This window comes from Prionailurus viverrinus, chromosome A1, assembly GCF_022837055.1.
Source record: "Prionailurus viverrinus isolate Anna chromosome A1, UM_Priviv_1.0, whole genome shotgun sequence".
Lineage (NCBI taxonomy): Eukaryota > Metazoa > Chordata > Mammalia > Carnivora > Felidae > Prionailurus > Prionailurus viverrinus.
In genome coordinates this window covers 28,482,424-28,496,705 of record NC_062561.1, presented here as the reverse complement: position 1 = coordinate 28,496,705, position 14,282 = coordinate 28,482,424, and the positions used below count along the sequence as shown (strand labels likewise).

At 36.9% G+C, this 14,282-nt stretch overlaps 1 protein-coding gene across 9 annotated transcripts in view; it reads left to right on the top strand.

The window, feature by feature from the left end:
• The window catches only part of DGKH (diacylglycerol kinase eta), a 192,032-nt gene that overhangs the window by 123,301 nt on the left and 54,449 nt on the right, over positions 1–14,282 (top strand). For all 9 annotated transcript variants that reach the window (XM_047860464.1, XM_047860332.1, XM_047860392.1 and 6 more), the window contains 5 exons: positions 737–896; positions 2,582–2,690; positions 2,842–2,981; positions 4,636–4,720; positions 11,120–11,205. In XM_047860464.1, coding sequence (XP_047716420.1) covers positions 737–896; positions 2,582–2,690; positions 2,842–2,981; positions 4,636–4,720; positions 11,120–11,205 — 580 coding nt within the window. The remainder of the gene's footprint in view (positions 1–736; positions 897–2,581; positions 2,691–2,841; positions 2,982–4,635; positions 4,721–11,119; positions 11,206–14,282) is intronic.

The window sequence follows — 14,282 nt, the reverse complement described above, 5'->3', positions numbered from 1 at the left end:
TTGAAATCTGTTTTTCTATAATTTCCTTGAGGAATTTATATTCCTGTAAATTCCATCACTTTTTCCAGAATCTTACAACTTGGTTGTTAAGTGCTGAAGAACCTGTCTTCCTTCTAAGCAAACCATATTACAAAAGGCTTTTACCATATATCGTTAGTAATGTTTTGCATTGAAAAAGTGCCTGTGGCTTTCAAACTTTTTATATAAATTATGCCAATAAGTATTATAAATACAAGAATATTGGCTGCAGAATATGTAATTTTTTTAAATCTGTGCTGTTAACAGCCCTCCCCCAAGCCCTGCTATAATAAGGTTCTATTACTCATGATAACTTTCAAAATATTTTCTAAAGCCTCATGAAGGAGAAATTAAAATATCTTATAATGCTGAATATGAATATGAATTCTTTGACAAATGTGAATTTACAGACTGTGATCGGTTTCTGATAATTGAGTGTTAAGGTAGGTGGTATATCTCAAATATCTATGATTAACACTTTTCCCATCTGTACTAGGATTTTTCATTATAGAGCATATTATAAGAGATAAGTTCTGTTGTCTTATTGTGTAAATAATAACCCTGTCTCCATTTTGGGGGCTAAATTATAATTTATTGTTCAAGTAATAAACAAGGTTCTTTATGAATTTATGTTCTTTTCTCTGAAGTTTCATTAATGGTTTAATAGAGACAGCTGTACTATTGTACTGTGTTGTTGTTTTTTTTTTTTTTTTTACAGGTTTCTGTAGAGCGACATTTTCATTCTGTGTTAGTCCTCTATTGGTTTTTGTCAATTCTAAGAGTGGAGATAATCAGGGAGTAAAGTTCCTTCGTCGATTTAAACAGTTGCTAAATCCGGCTCAGGTGTTTGATTTAATGAACGGAGGTCCTCATTTAGGGTAATTGATTATTGATTAATCTCATTAGAATGAAATGTAGCACCAAGCATGAAATGTTTGATTTTTCAGTTCATGAAGATTGTCAATTCATCTAGACATCTCTATGTTGATCTTCCCACTCCTCCCTTTTTAAAGCTCTAATTATACGTTTTAACTTCCCCTTTTTGATATTTATACAACTTCCTTATGTGCTGAAAATCCCAAAATTTGTTTAGAAAATGTTTTAGAATATATCATACATCAAATAGTACTAACAGTTTACTTAGCTTTGAGAAGGAACCTGTGTAAATATAGAAATACATGATAATTTTAGAAAATGATCTGCGTGGAAGGCTAGCATTGATTTTTATGTAATACAAATAATCAATTATTTAACCAAAGCACAGATACTATTGCAGGTCCCAAGGATTGGAGACACATTCATATAAATGACAAAAAATACTGTTGTTGATTGTTCTTTTCAGCTTTCTGGAATATCCTATGACTTACAATCTGAAAAAAAATTAAATGTATTATCAGTGAGGGAAAATATACCTTCCGGTACTTTAAATACATTTTTAGTGTATGCATATGATTTTGTTGAAGAGGTGATACAATGTCATTAGAACCAAGGGCCTGCAACCTCTCCATGATTTACTTCTGTCAACTCAACTTTTCTCTTAAAGCATGAACACAGAAGTAGGAATGGGGATTTTAGGTACCCCCAGAAGGCCCTTACCCTTTCCTGTCCTTCCTATCTCTTGCCTCAGTCTTTGTGCTTCTTTTCACTTTTGCTCTTCAGAGTCTTTCTCCTTGTTCCCATTGCCTTCTTGCCAAGTCTCAGGCCCTTCTGAGCCCGTGGATGTTCATCTTTTTCATCTGTCTCCAACCCCTTCCCTGGGTTCTGGTATTTCCTTACCTGGCTTCTCCCCTCACTTGTGTCTTTTCCGTTGCTGGTTAGCTGTGTCTTCCTTTCTAGCACATCTGTTTAATAATCCTTCACAGTTCCAATATCTTACATTCTTAACATTTCCTTTTCTCACCTATATAATTCCAACGAAGGCCCTTTGTGAAACCTCTTGAGATCGTCTCTATATTTTTTAGATTTCCCACAATACTTGAGGTGTACAAAGGTACGTTCAGAAGGCGCAATGTGTCAAAAGTTGAGATGAAGGAAAAGGAATATAAAAGTAAAAAAGACTGACCCAAGTCTAGGGGATGAGGCAGAGGAGAAGCGAGTGGGTGTCCGAAAAGTGATACATCGACAAGGTTTGATGGGTCTCTTTAGAAACTGCCTTGAGCATCAATAGTATCAGTGCCCTAGATTCACCATCCCTGGTTGGTAGTATACTATTCTTAAGGAAATAACATATCCTTATAATGGAAAGAAAAAAAAGTCACTACTTTTACCATGTTGTATCCCTTACCTTTCATTCTCTTTCCCGGGTCTGCTTCTTTGTTTTCTCATTTCCAACTCCCTTTTTCACCTAATTTTATCTCCCATTTCTACTTATAATCCCCTTTCCTCCTTACGATTAAGAAGTTTTCTTGAGTTAAGAATTGCACTTTAATTTTTATAGTATAATTAATACGTAAGAGTTCTTATAGTTATCTGAACATGAATACCAACAAATACAGAATAACAAAGAATTGGGGGAAGTGATTTTCATTTATTTGTATTAAAATAAAATCCTTTTTACTTTCAGTTTAAGATTATTCCAGAAGTTTGACAACTTTCGAATTCTTGTTTGTGGAGGAGATGGAAGTGTAGGTTGGGTTTTGTCAGAAATTGATAAGCTCAACTTGAATAAACAGGCAAGTACTCAGTCTTTCCTGACTCATTAACTACATTAACATGTACTCATTAGCATGCACGTATGCTAATCTGCTGACCAGGGAGGTGCAGAAATGCCATAGCTCCTGTTTCTCAGCTTGTCTGAGGTCTCCCTGTTGTATTCTCTTTCAGTGTCAGCTGGGAGTATTGCCCTTGGGTACAGGAAATGACCTTGCCCGCGTTCTGGGCTGGGGAGGTTCATACGATGACGACACCCAACTTCCTCAGATACTAGAGAAGCTGGAACGAGCCAGTACCAAAATGCTAGACAGGTAAAAGAGAATTTTCTTCCAAAACCAGACTGAATATGGCCTACTAAATCATTTTTGGCAGTTTAGATTTTATGAACTGTAAGCCCCATGAGGACAGAGACTTCCTGGTCCTACCTACTCTTTTCACGCCTGAGGTCTAGGACAGAGCCCAGAGTAGAGTAGACACTCAATAAATATATTTTTTGAGTGAATGAATGAATTGTAACAATAACTGAGAAAACTAGTCTAATGAACCCACTTTTTTATTTTATTTTATATACAGAAGATATCTTTTTATCTTTATTTTTTTAATATGAAATTTATTGTCAAATTGGTTTCCATACAACACCCAGTGCTCATCCCAACAGGTGCCCTCCTCAATGCCCATCACCCACTTTCTCCTCCCTCCCTCCCCCCATCAATTCTCAGTTTATTCTCTATTTTAAAAACAGAAGGCTATGCTGATACAGCAATTACTTGTCCTTGTTCTCCAGGTCAGAAAGCTTCAGTAGTTCATTTTGTGTGGGGGCTTTTGATGACTATAATAGGTCATATAACAGGCCACATCATCTTGCGGCTTCATTAAAGCTACGGAAGACACATAAAGTTTAGATTTGTTAGAATATCTCTTCTTAATTATTGCATACTAAGAATGAACTGAACCAACAAAGAACTGAATAGTAAAAAAGATAATCCTTTCCGAGGGACTGAGAGATATTAGAAAGACCTCTTCATATCAAGGAGGTGTTTATGATGTCCTGACCACATCTCAACCTCTTTTCTCTAAACGCCCCACGTATAAAAAAGAAATCACAGTATGTGTACCCTGAATATTCTAGAGGAGGTGTTTAGGATTGAAGTTTAGGAGCAACAGGACTCAGTACGCAGTAACCAACCCCCCCCCCCGCCCCCACCACCACCATAAGTAGAAGACAAATGTCAAAATATCATTATGGACTTAAGCTAGCATGAATCAAAACAACTTTGATAGGATTAGCCATCTGTGGAACTGTTCCCGAAAATAACAAAATCTCATCAGGGAGTCACCAATCTAAAATGTAATTACTCTAAAATGAGCTATAACCTAATTAATTGTAACCTTGCCTGTCCTAAGGTAATGTTGTAATGGTCGATTCTTTTGCTGACAGAATATTTCAAAAGAGAGCTGGGTGGTACAGCATTTGTCTAAAGTTATGGTTATCCCAAACTATTCAGGAGAGGGATACCCCGGTCATTTAGGTGCCTAAAGGGGCTTCTGTCTCCAGTCTTTAAAAGACCCCAGAGGTGATTTCCCAGTTCTGTGCTTACCAAACTATGCAGGGTATTTGAAATGGCTTTTTGCTGCAAATTTAAACACTGTTCTCGCTGCACCCCAAGAATAGAAAAGTCAGAACTCATTGCATTAGTGAAGAAGGGGAAGTTTTACTATGTATGTGCATTTCTTATTTCATGGAGTTTGGAAGTCACTAACCAGAGAACTGGTAAGATATGGAAATCATAAAGCATGAATTCAGCATTTTATGAGATTGCCAAAAATTCCATCTCTTTTTTCCAGTATCTGGTTGTCTTAGATACAATAAACCATAGTTTGTGCAGACTTGTGCATATGGATGAGAACAGAATCTGTTTATTAAATTTTAAAGGAATTTTAGACCAAAGACTTTTCTCCCTTCAGGTGGAGTATAATGACCTATGAACTCAAGTTGCCTCCAAAAGCTTCTCTACTTCCAGGACCTCCAGAAGCATCCGAAGAATTTTATGTAAGACTTTAACCTTTTGCCTATTTATCATTTGGAAATAGCGGTGAATATCTTGACCAAGTAAGAAAACTTTATAAGATACGGTAGCATGCTTGCTTAGTTTTATTTTTTATTATTTTGGGTATGGGTTCATTGACTGCTTCTAGTCTTCTCTCTCAGAAGGAAGAATTCATACGATGCAGGTTAGAGTCGTTCTATGACCACCCACACTGGAAACATGAAGTTAGCCACATCACTCACTGTCACGGGCCCCTGTTACTTTATCTATAGAACAAGGTTGCAATGTTGGAAAGAGTTAATGTAGTAACAAATGTGTGCAAAGCACCAGGCATGCAAGTTCCCCTTCCTCACCCCTGATGGTTCCCCCTGATATTCTACCTGCCTGCTTCTTTTTACCAACAGGGCTCCAGGGCAGGCCAGCTGATGACAGGTTCCTGTTAGCTTTTACTCAACTTCTGCTTTGGCCATGATCACCTGTCTATTAGGTGTTAGCTCAGCTCCCTTAAGCAATTTGCAAACACACTAATACTTGTGGCCAGAGTATTATATAACTTCTTCCTCCTTTGCGTGCTCTGTTGAGTGTTCACCATTATAGTTTTCCAGTTTAAGACTGCTGATCAAGATAAAAACAAAGGAAGAAAGACAGCACACTTTTTTCCATCCCTGGTACAGACCATTAACTACAGTTTTTAGATGTTCTTAAAGATTCAGCATTTTGATTAAACCTCAAAGCACTAGAGAATGAAAACAGACCCTACTTTTCAAAGGATTACTCTGTGACTAACAAGACCGTTTGGTCTATAATAACTTATTTTTCCCTCTAGGAAAATTCATCTGTTTATAGTTGAAATCTTTATTTTGTCATTAAGAAAATTATGGTCTTTTCAAAACTGAGGAAAGGAATGATAACTAGAAACATGGGGCTATGCCTTAAACCAGCTAATTATATAATGCCCTTTTCTCACATAAAGGTAGCAAAAACTGCCTCTAAAAATATGGAAAATACAAAAATGTATGAAAAAATAATCTTACTTCTAGTCCTAACACCCAAGGATAATTGCTATTAAGGATTAATATATTTACTATTTTCTTTCTAGCAGCATTTTTATTTATAGTATTATCCAACTACAAATATAATACATGTTTTTATAGGAACCAGTCTTTTTTCTTAATAGTATTTTTGTAAATGCTATTAATTTTCTCCCCAAAGAGACAAAAGGGGGAATTCTTTTGCTCTACTTACTTAAGAGATGTCTACTTCCTAGCATAAAAAATAAAGGTAAACAATTTTACTTTTATTGCATATGTATAGTCGTTAAATATGAGATATGGTTGTAACTACATGGAAGAAATCTCTTTTTTAGTATAAAAGGTTTTGAATGAGACAGTTTATTTTGGTTTCCTATTAAAATATTTCATAACAGGGGCGCCTGGGTGGCGCAGTCGGTTAAGCGTCCGACTTCAGCCAGGTCACGATCTCGCGGTCCGTGAGTTCGAGTCCCGCGTCAGGCTCTGGGCTGATGGCTCGGAGCCTGGAGCCTGTTTCCGATTCTGTGTCTCCCTCTCTCTCTGCCCCTCCCCCGTTCATGCTCTGTCTCTCTGTGTCCCAAAAATAAGTAAACGTTGAAAAAAAAAAAAATAAAATAAAATAAAATATTTCATAACAAAGGAATAGCATGCCTTCAGAATACACGTTAAGTGAGTGTTCTACATCACTCTGACTCGTCACCATGTGACTTGTTTTTACCTTTAAGACTGTAAGAACAGCAAGCTGAACCTTCCTTCTTAGGCCCAACCTAATTTCCCAGCTTATATATTTTTTATTCGTTTTAAATTCCTTTATGCGTGACTGTGAAATTACTATTTTTTCAGTTTTCCTTAAAAGGACACAAATGTGGTTGAACTTCCTGATTATCTTATTAACTTAGCATTCCGCTGGCACCATAGAATTGCAGAGTTTAAAGAACTGTGACAGTTTTGTTGATGAATTCCTTATGGCCATAATTAAGTAATTCTGTTTCCTGTTACACTTTTTAAACATTGAAAAAGTAGTGATTCCACGATTTCCTCCAGTAACAATGATTCTATTGATACTCACTGGTAGAAAACACATTGTTTATATTTAGTGTGAAATCCCCATGCTGTCATGTCCTTTTCTCCCGTACCCCTTTACGAATGAGTATGTATCCTTCCAGCGATATCATGCTTAGTTCACTCCTGTCCTCACCTCAGGTATCACTTGCTCCAAGCAGCCACCCTTCATCCCCCAAGTCCTACTACTGTCTCCTTCTTGGGAGTTCCATAGCCCCCTTCCATTATCACCTGCCATTATCTTGGTGCAATTGTACTGTCACGGTGCGGCAACGTGTTATCCATTCACCATTATATTGTCATCTGGTGTCATGACTGACACAAAGCGGGCAATTAATAAAAAATTCTTACTGTTAATTTTTTGTCTAAATACCACACACTTTTGGAACTAGGGGCATCTTGGCATCGAAGCCTTCTGACCTTGTCTGTTTCTCGGAAGCCAGATTCCTATTGCTTTCCAATTGGTTTCAAAGCTTTTTGATGTAAGAGTCATATTTTTAGTCTCTTTTGTATCATACCCAAATCACACCAGTCTAGTGAGTCAATAGATGCTCATTTATTAATGGTAAGGTCATAAAAAAGAGGATGTGAACTGCTGCACCTCCATCCTGACAACAGGAACGAATGGCTTCAAATCCCTGGAAACGAAATTCTTCCTATTAGTTTATTTTTTTTATTTACTCTTATAGAAAGCTCCTCTCCCCTCAATTCTTTGTTTCCTAGATGCTTGGTAACAGCATGCTAAGATGTTATAACGTTATTTTTTCATTCACTTAACAATATTAAATGCCTGTTGGCATCCGGGAGTAGACATAAAAGATTGCCCTCCAGCTCCAGTCAGCTTACAGTGCCGATTCCCAAGCTGTGTGCAGGGGGCCTCCAGGCACTCACTCTGGTGAATTCAGAGGGCTACCATAAGATGTGTTCAAATTTCAAAGAGAATTTAATTGTAATACTCAACATCTATTGGACAGCACACAGCTTGAAGTACTGGACAGTTGAAACATCATTGCACTACACTTCTTCTGATGACATCACATTTTTGCGAAGCTTGGGTTTTCAGTAGTCACTGTGACAAAAAGCAAACACCACACAAAAGTCAGTGTTGAATAGGAAATGAGAGAGTTCTTGTCCAGTCTGATTCCAAGGCTTGAGACGTACACAGTGCCTACAGGCTCACAGCTCGTTATTTAAGAGTTAAATATGATACTATTTTTTTCTTTTAATCTATGTGTATTATTTTTTCAAGTGGCTATTAAGTTGTTAGGACATAAATACTAAGTTGTGTATACTTAACTACTGTTAGCTGTTCCTTTAGGCCTAGGGGTATGTGACAAAATCATTCAGACATTAAGGATGCCACAAAGCGAGAAAGCTGGAGAATATATTTTGAGGGACAGACAATAAATGATCAGCTATGTTTAGGTTATTTTCAGGGTATAATGGCTGCACAGAAGAGAGGGCTCTCAGTCTGGTAAGTTCAGTGAAGTCTTTACAGAAGAGATTGTACCTAAACTGGGTTTTCAGCACAAACAAAGAGAAGTAGGAATTAGCCAGTTGAAAAAGAGCATCATGTAGAGCTTGATAGTAAGGACCTTCATACATTTGGGACACTACAAGTAATTCTGTTGAGTTAGAGCTCATGGTGCAAGGGAAGAACATCAAAAGACATGACGGTGGAGAGAAGGAGGGTTCAGATCATGGAGAATCCTGGGAATTGTGGAAGGTGTTGCGTGTTAGCTGAAGAATTTTGACTGTCTGGAAAGTAGGAAGATCCCCTCTAACATGTTAGGCAGAGATGTGTCATGCTCAGATTTGTGTTTTGGAAAAAGATCATTGCATCATGAAGTAGAGAATGATTTGAAAGGGGTTAGAGAGATATAGGGATCCCAGCTACAAGGCTGGTATAATGATGCACTTGAGAAATGACAAAATTTATATTTGACAGTTAACCAAAGATCAGGACTTGCTTGGAGTGGGGGGGTGGGGGGTGGGGCGGGAATAATAGTGGGATAAGCTGCAGACCTGGCCCCCTAGTTTGTCTTTTCTTCATAGCCCAGGATCGTGGGAAAAATTACACAACTTCACTGAGCCTTAGGTTCCTTGGCTGTAAAACAGGACAATTAATGGGATAAATATGTATCAAATACTTCATCACAGTGTCTGTACACAATAAAAATGTTAACTATTATTCTTACCTTACCTTCCTGACTCTAAATGACTACATAATAGCTTAATAAGGGACATCAATAATTTTATCTTTGGACATAGAGGTTATTTCATTTTCCTCTGGAAGAGGTTGTATTCTTTGCCTTTTCTTATTTTTAACAGGCAAAAACTTGGATTTTTACATGTAATTTCAAAGGGAATTATGGAGAGTATAAAATACTTTCCCCTACCTTCTTAGGCTCTATGACAATCTATCCTGTAGGGAAAAGAAATGAAACTAATCATTTTGAAAAATACTTCCTTTCTTTGCTTTTTTAAAAGATGTATTTTCATTTTTCTGATCTTGAGTATAAAGATACAACTTTTAATGTTTACACTGGAAGATGAATAAAGTGGATTTGCAAGTGAACACAACATTGCATGAGGCTTTGAGGCTCCTCCCCTCCCATCCTTTCCTTAATGTAAGAATTCCTTTCTATACGTGGTCTGCCTCTGAAGAAAGTAAGATAGAAATTTAAAAGAGTGACATACTGATTAGCCACTCATGGAACTGGGCAGAAATCGGGAATGAGATCTCTTTGGGAAGACGCTAGTCAGGAAGGCTTTAAGGACAGGGGGTGGTAACTGAATCTGCATTTAAGTCTGAATGACCTGGTGCCAATGGGTAAGAAGCAACAAAAGGATATCAGAGAAGGGCGGAAGAACACAGGAGGCCAGCTGGAACAGAGCAGGTGGTTTACCCTGGAAATTTTTGAGCTGTAGGATGTTGTACATATTGGAGGCAAACATTTGATGGAAGGCTCTGAATAGAGGCTGTTTAAATACTGTGCACATGTTTGCATTTTAGGAAGATCTGTTCTTTCAACAGAATCTTACATTTTGAGTCAAACAGAAAAGGGGAGACAGGACTCCCTGAGCATTTTGATTACTTCCTAATTTGAGAGGTTTATTTACATGGCTGTATGGCAGACTACTCAACATTCTAAAAAACTTTTTATTGAATTGTGCACCCAGAAAAGTGTACCAATCATAAATGTACAGTTGGTAAGTTTCCACAAGCTGAATACACCCATGTAATCAACATGCAGATCACAAGGCAGTATTATCAGCGTGCTGTGAGCCCCCACAGGCCCTCTTCCATTCACCACCCTCCCCTCCCACCCCAGGAACCACTCTCCTGGCTTCTAACAGCATAGATTATTTTTGTCCATTCTGCACTTTATAAAATGAATCATTTTGTAAGCAGTTCTTTTCTGAATCCTTTTATTCAACATTATGTCTGTGAGATTCATCTGTGTTATGACATAGCTGTAAACCACGCATTCTCATTGCCCCCATCTAGTCCATTGCGAGGATATACTCCGATGTGTTATCCATTCTGCATTTGAGTGAATGCTGCTATGAACGTTTTCTATCACATGTCTTTTGGTGAACGCACATCACATTTCTCTGGGTGTGTGTGTGTGTGTGTGTGTGTGTGTGTGTGTGTGTGTGTATGGAAATCGGATTGCTGGATCCTATGCTATATGCATATGTTTGGCTTTGAAAGACACCCAGCAGTTTTCTAGAGTGTTTATATCAATGCCTGCTCTCCCACCAGCAGTGAATGAGACTTCTGTAGCTCCACAACCTTGCCAGTATTTGGCATTTTCCAGGCATTGTTGCTGCTATTTCATTTTAACTCTTCTGGCAAATACAGTGGAACCTCACTGTGGTTTTATTTTGTGTTTGCCTGACAGCTGATGAGGCTGATTTCCTTTCATCTGTTTGTGGACGATTTTTTTTTTTATCCTCCTCTTTAAATTTCTAGTCTTTAGGCCATTTTTCATTGGGTTGTCTGGCTTTTTTTTGTGCCTACCTGGAGGAGTTCTTTATGTGTTCAGCCATTCGACATTTTTTTCTAATTTAATGGATTTTAGGGTTTTTTCTAAGACTATAGATTAAGGAATTTCAGAAACTAAAAGCCTTTTATAGAAGGGAAGTATTTATCTATTTTGTATGATGACTTTTCATATAATTCATTATACTCACGGCCCTGTGTCACGTGTGTCTTAAATGATCCCATTTTGGAAGTGATAATAAACGGAGTTGTATAAATGCCAGCAACAATAATACAGTGTAGGTTCTTTACTTTTTCAGATGACAATTTATGAGGACTCAGTTGCAGCTCATCTTACAAAAATCCTCAATTCTGATGAACATGCCGTGGTCATATCATCTGCCAAGTGAGTAACGGAGTTCAAGTCATGAAAGAGTTATATGGTGAAAATGAAAGGACAGCTTGTTCCTACCATTTATGTCACTTTTTTTGTGATTCCCCCCCACAAAATATTGGTGAAGGAACTTATAAAGTTAGAGTACCTTATAAAGTTAGATATACTAAACTTGCATTGTTTTTTTTTTAAAAATCACTTTAGCATCTTATTTGCAGTGAAGTATATATTTAGAGGGGTTTTTTAATGCTTAATCTGAAATATTTTTATCAGAAAGGTGTGATATGAATTAGAGTTTAATTAATCTAAGTTCCTATTTAAAGAAGCATTTATGATTATAATGTGGAAAACACATTTCACCATAATTTATTATTTCCATAAACACTACTCCTTAGGAACTGTTTACATCAGGAAAGGGAAAATATTGAAGAGATTTTTCAAAGTGACATTTATCAGCATGTTAGAATTCCATAATTATATTTTAATTCAAAGTTATCAGATTTTAGTTAAGTTGATTCTGTACATGGAGCCAAAGCTACTTGATTTTATTATCTTAAATGTTGCCTGCCCGGAATTTAGAATTTAGTTTTGAAATATCCTATACTGATATCCTGAGAGCTGGAAAGTCAACTAGAGTAAGGGGTGAAACCCGCTGAAATTTTCAACTGATAAGCAAAGGTCAAAGCATGCTTTAAGATTCTGGCTTAGCAAGGAAATATTACTGTTATACAGAAAGAGGAGACAAAGAAGAAGTAAAGAAAGGGAGTGAGGGACGGGGGAAGTAGTGGGAGGAAAAATACACAAACCTTAGTATATTATATATTTAATTTGCAAAGACTCAAGGGAAGACCAGATAAATCATTACAAACAAATTTGCTTGTGACAGAGTACAAATACAGTAATGACTGCTTTTGCTGCCATAACCCCCAGGAATAGGAAACCGGGCTGAGCAATAGGAAGGGTATTGCTTAAGGAATAGTAGGAAGGAACAGCTTAAGGCAGGGGAGACTGGTTGCCCAGAGAGGAGGGCAGCAGATGCTCTGATGCACAGTGCTGCTGCTGGGTTTTTGCTGCTGTTGTTTGGTTGGGCGTTTTCTTTTTTAAAATTTTTTTAATGTTTATTATTTTTGAGAGAGAGGGAGAGACAGAGGCACAAGCGGGGAATGGGCAGAGAGAAACAGGGAAACACAGAATCGGAAGCAGGCTCCAGGCTCTGAGCTGTCAGCACAGAGCCCGACATGGGGCTTGAACCCATGAACCGCGAGATCATGACCTGAGTCTAAGTCGGACGCTCCACCGACCGAGCCACCCAGGCACCCCTGGTTGGGTGTTTTCTGACAAGTTGCATGGCTTATGGTGAAATGTAAAAATCTCCAGTTTCTCCCAAGCCTCAGCACTCCCTAGGCCTTCCTCATACTGGGCCAAATTTATAAATATACCCACGTCATTCCTTAGGTACTTCTTAAGTTACTTCTACAAGGAAGACATTTGCGCTTCCCACCCTTGCTCTATGAATCAAATGCTTTTTTTTATAGGACATTTTAGAAGCTATTGCTAGAAAAGATGGAAAGCTGATTGGAAACTTTTTAAAATTATAACAAGTTATAAAAAGAATTGTTCTTTAGTGCAGTTAATATTTTAAATATTTCCAATTTGGATGTTAGCAAATCTCTTGATATTGGCCTTCATGTGTTTGATGTGTTTGATTACTGCCTTCTATACATTTGATATGTTTCTTAACTGAGATATAATTGGCTTATAACCTTGTCTTCTTTTAAACAAAATGTTATGTAGAATTCTAATATTTAAATAATTAAAAATCTATTTTGTTGTCATTAATAAATTGGACAAGATTAAATTGTTAGCCATCTGTGAGAAAAATTAAGCAATGAGATTATAGATAACAGTTATAATTTTTTATTTGATGCAGTTTCTAATTATTTCTGTATTTTATTTTGATTATTGAAGACAATTTCCTTACTAACATGTAACCAAAATAAAATACAGAAATAGCTGAAAACTGCATCAAATATAGTCTAAGATTTTCCCCAAAAAACTGTGAATTCTAAAGTGAAAGCCAACATATTACTTGTCTGTCATATTTCTAATGATTATTTGAGCATGTAAAAAAATATATATATCCTATATTTCTAAGTGAAATTTGAATCAAGTATTTGCAAAATCCTTGAAGTCTTTCTGGAAAACAGTTTGAAAAACACAGTATTGAAAAACACAGTTTGAAAGTCACAGTATTGGGCCAAGTAGAAGTAAATCTGAGGTCCTAGCTGAGATTCAACCATTTAGTAGCTTTGTGGCCCAGGTCTGTTTTATCAAGTGTAGGAATGTCCTTCCTCTTTCATGGAACTGCTAGGAGATTTAAGTTGAGTAATAAAATAAATATAGAGCTGATAAACTCCGGAGTGCTATATTAAATTATGGTATCATCATCTCATGTTTTAATCAATTACATTCAAATTTTTCTTTGACCTTGGCCTGGCTCTTTGTCTAGGCTCCACTATTATTAACTTTAGCTTTGGATTTCTCTCTGACCTTCGTTTGCCTCTAAGCAGATTCTATTCCAACCCTGGTCCCCTCTTGTCACTCCTGTGTGCTCCCATACTGCCCAGCTGTCTTGCCTTTATAACCCCAGATTAAAATTTTAGGGGATTTGCCATAAAAAGATTTAAGACTGAAAAGAAAGGACAAAATGTAGTAAATTTGTACCATTAATATAGTATATTTTAAATTTAATTTTTGTTATGAACATTTTCAAACATACATAAAAGTAGAGAGACTAGTAAAATGGTTTCCCACCATACCCATCACACAGCTTCAGTGTCTATCAAAATTTTGTCATCCACTTCCACTTTTCCATGCTACAGTATCTCTAAGCAAATCCCAGAAATCCTTTTATTCTAGTTTCAGTATATATACCTAATAATCTCATTAAAAAGTCTAATAAAATTAGTAATAATTCTCTAAGACCATCTCGATCCGTATTCCATTTGCCCTAATTATCTCAAAGGTTTTTTTTAAACAGTTGTTTTATTCAAGTCAAGAACCAAACAAGGTTCAATTATTGCATTTGG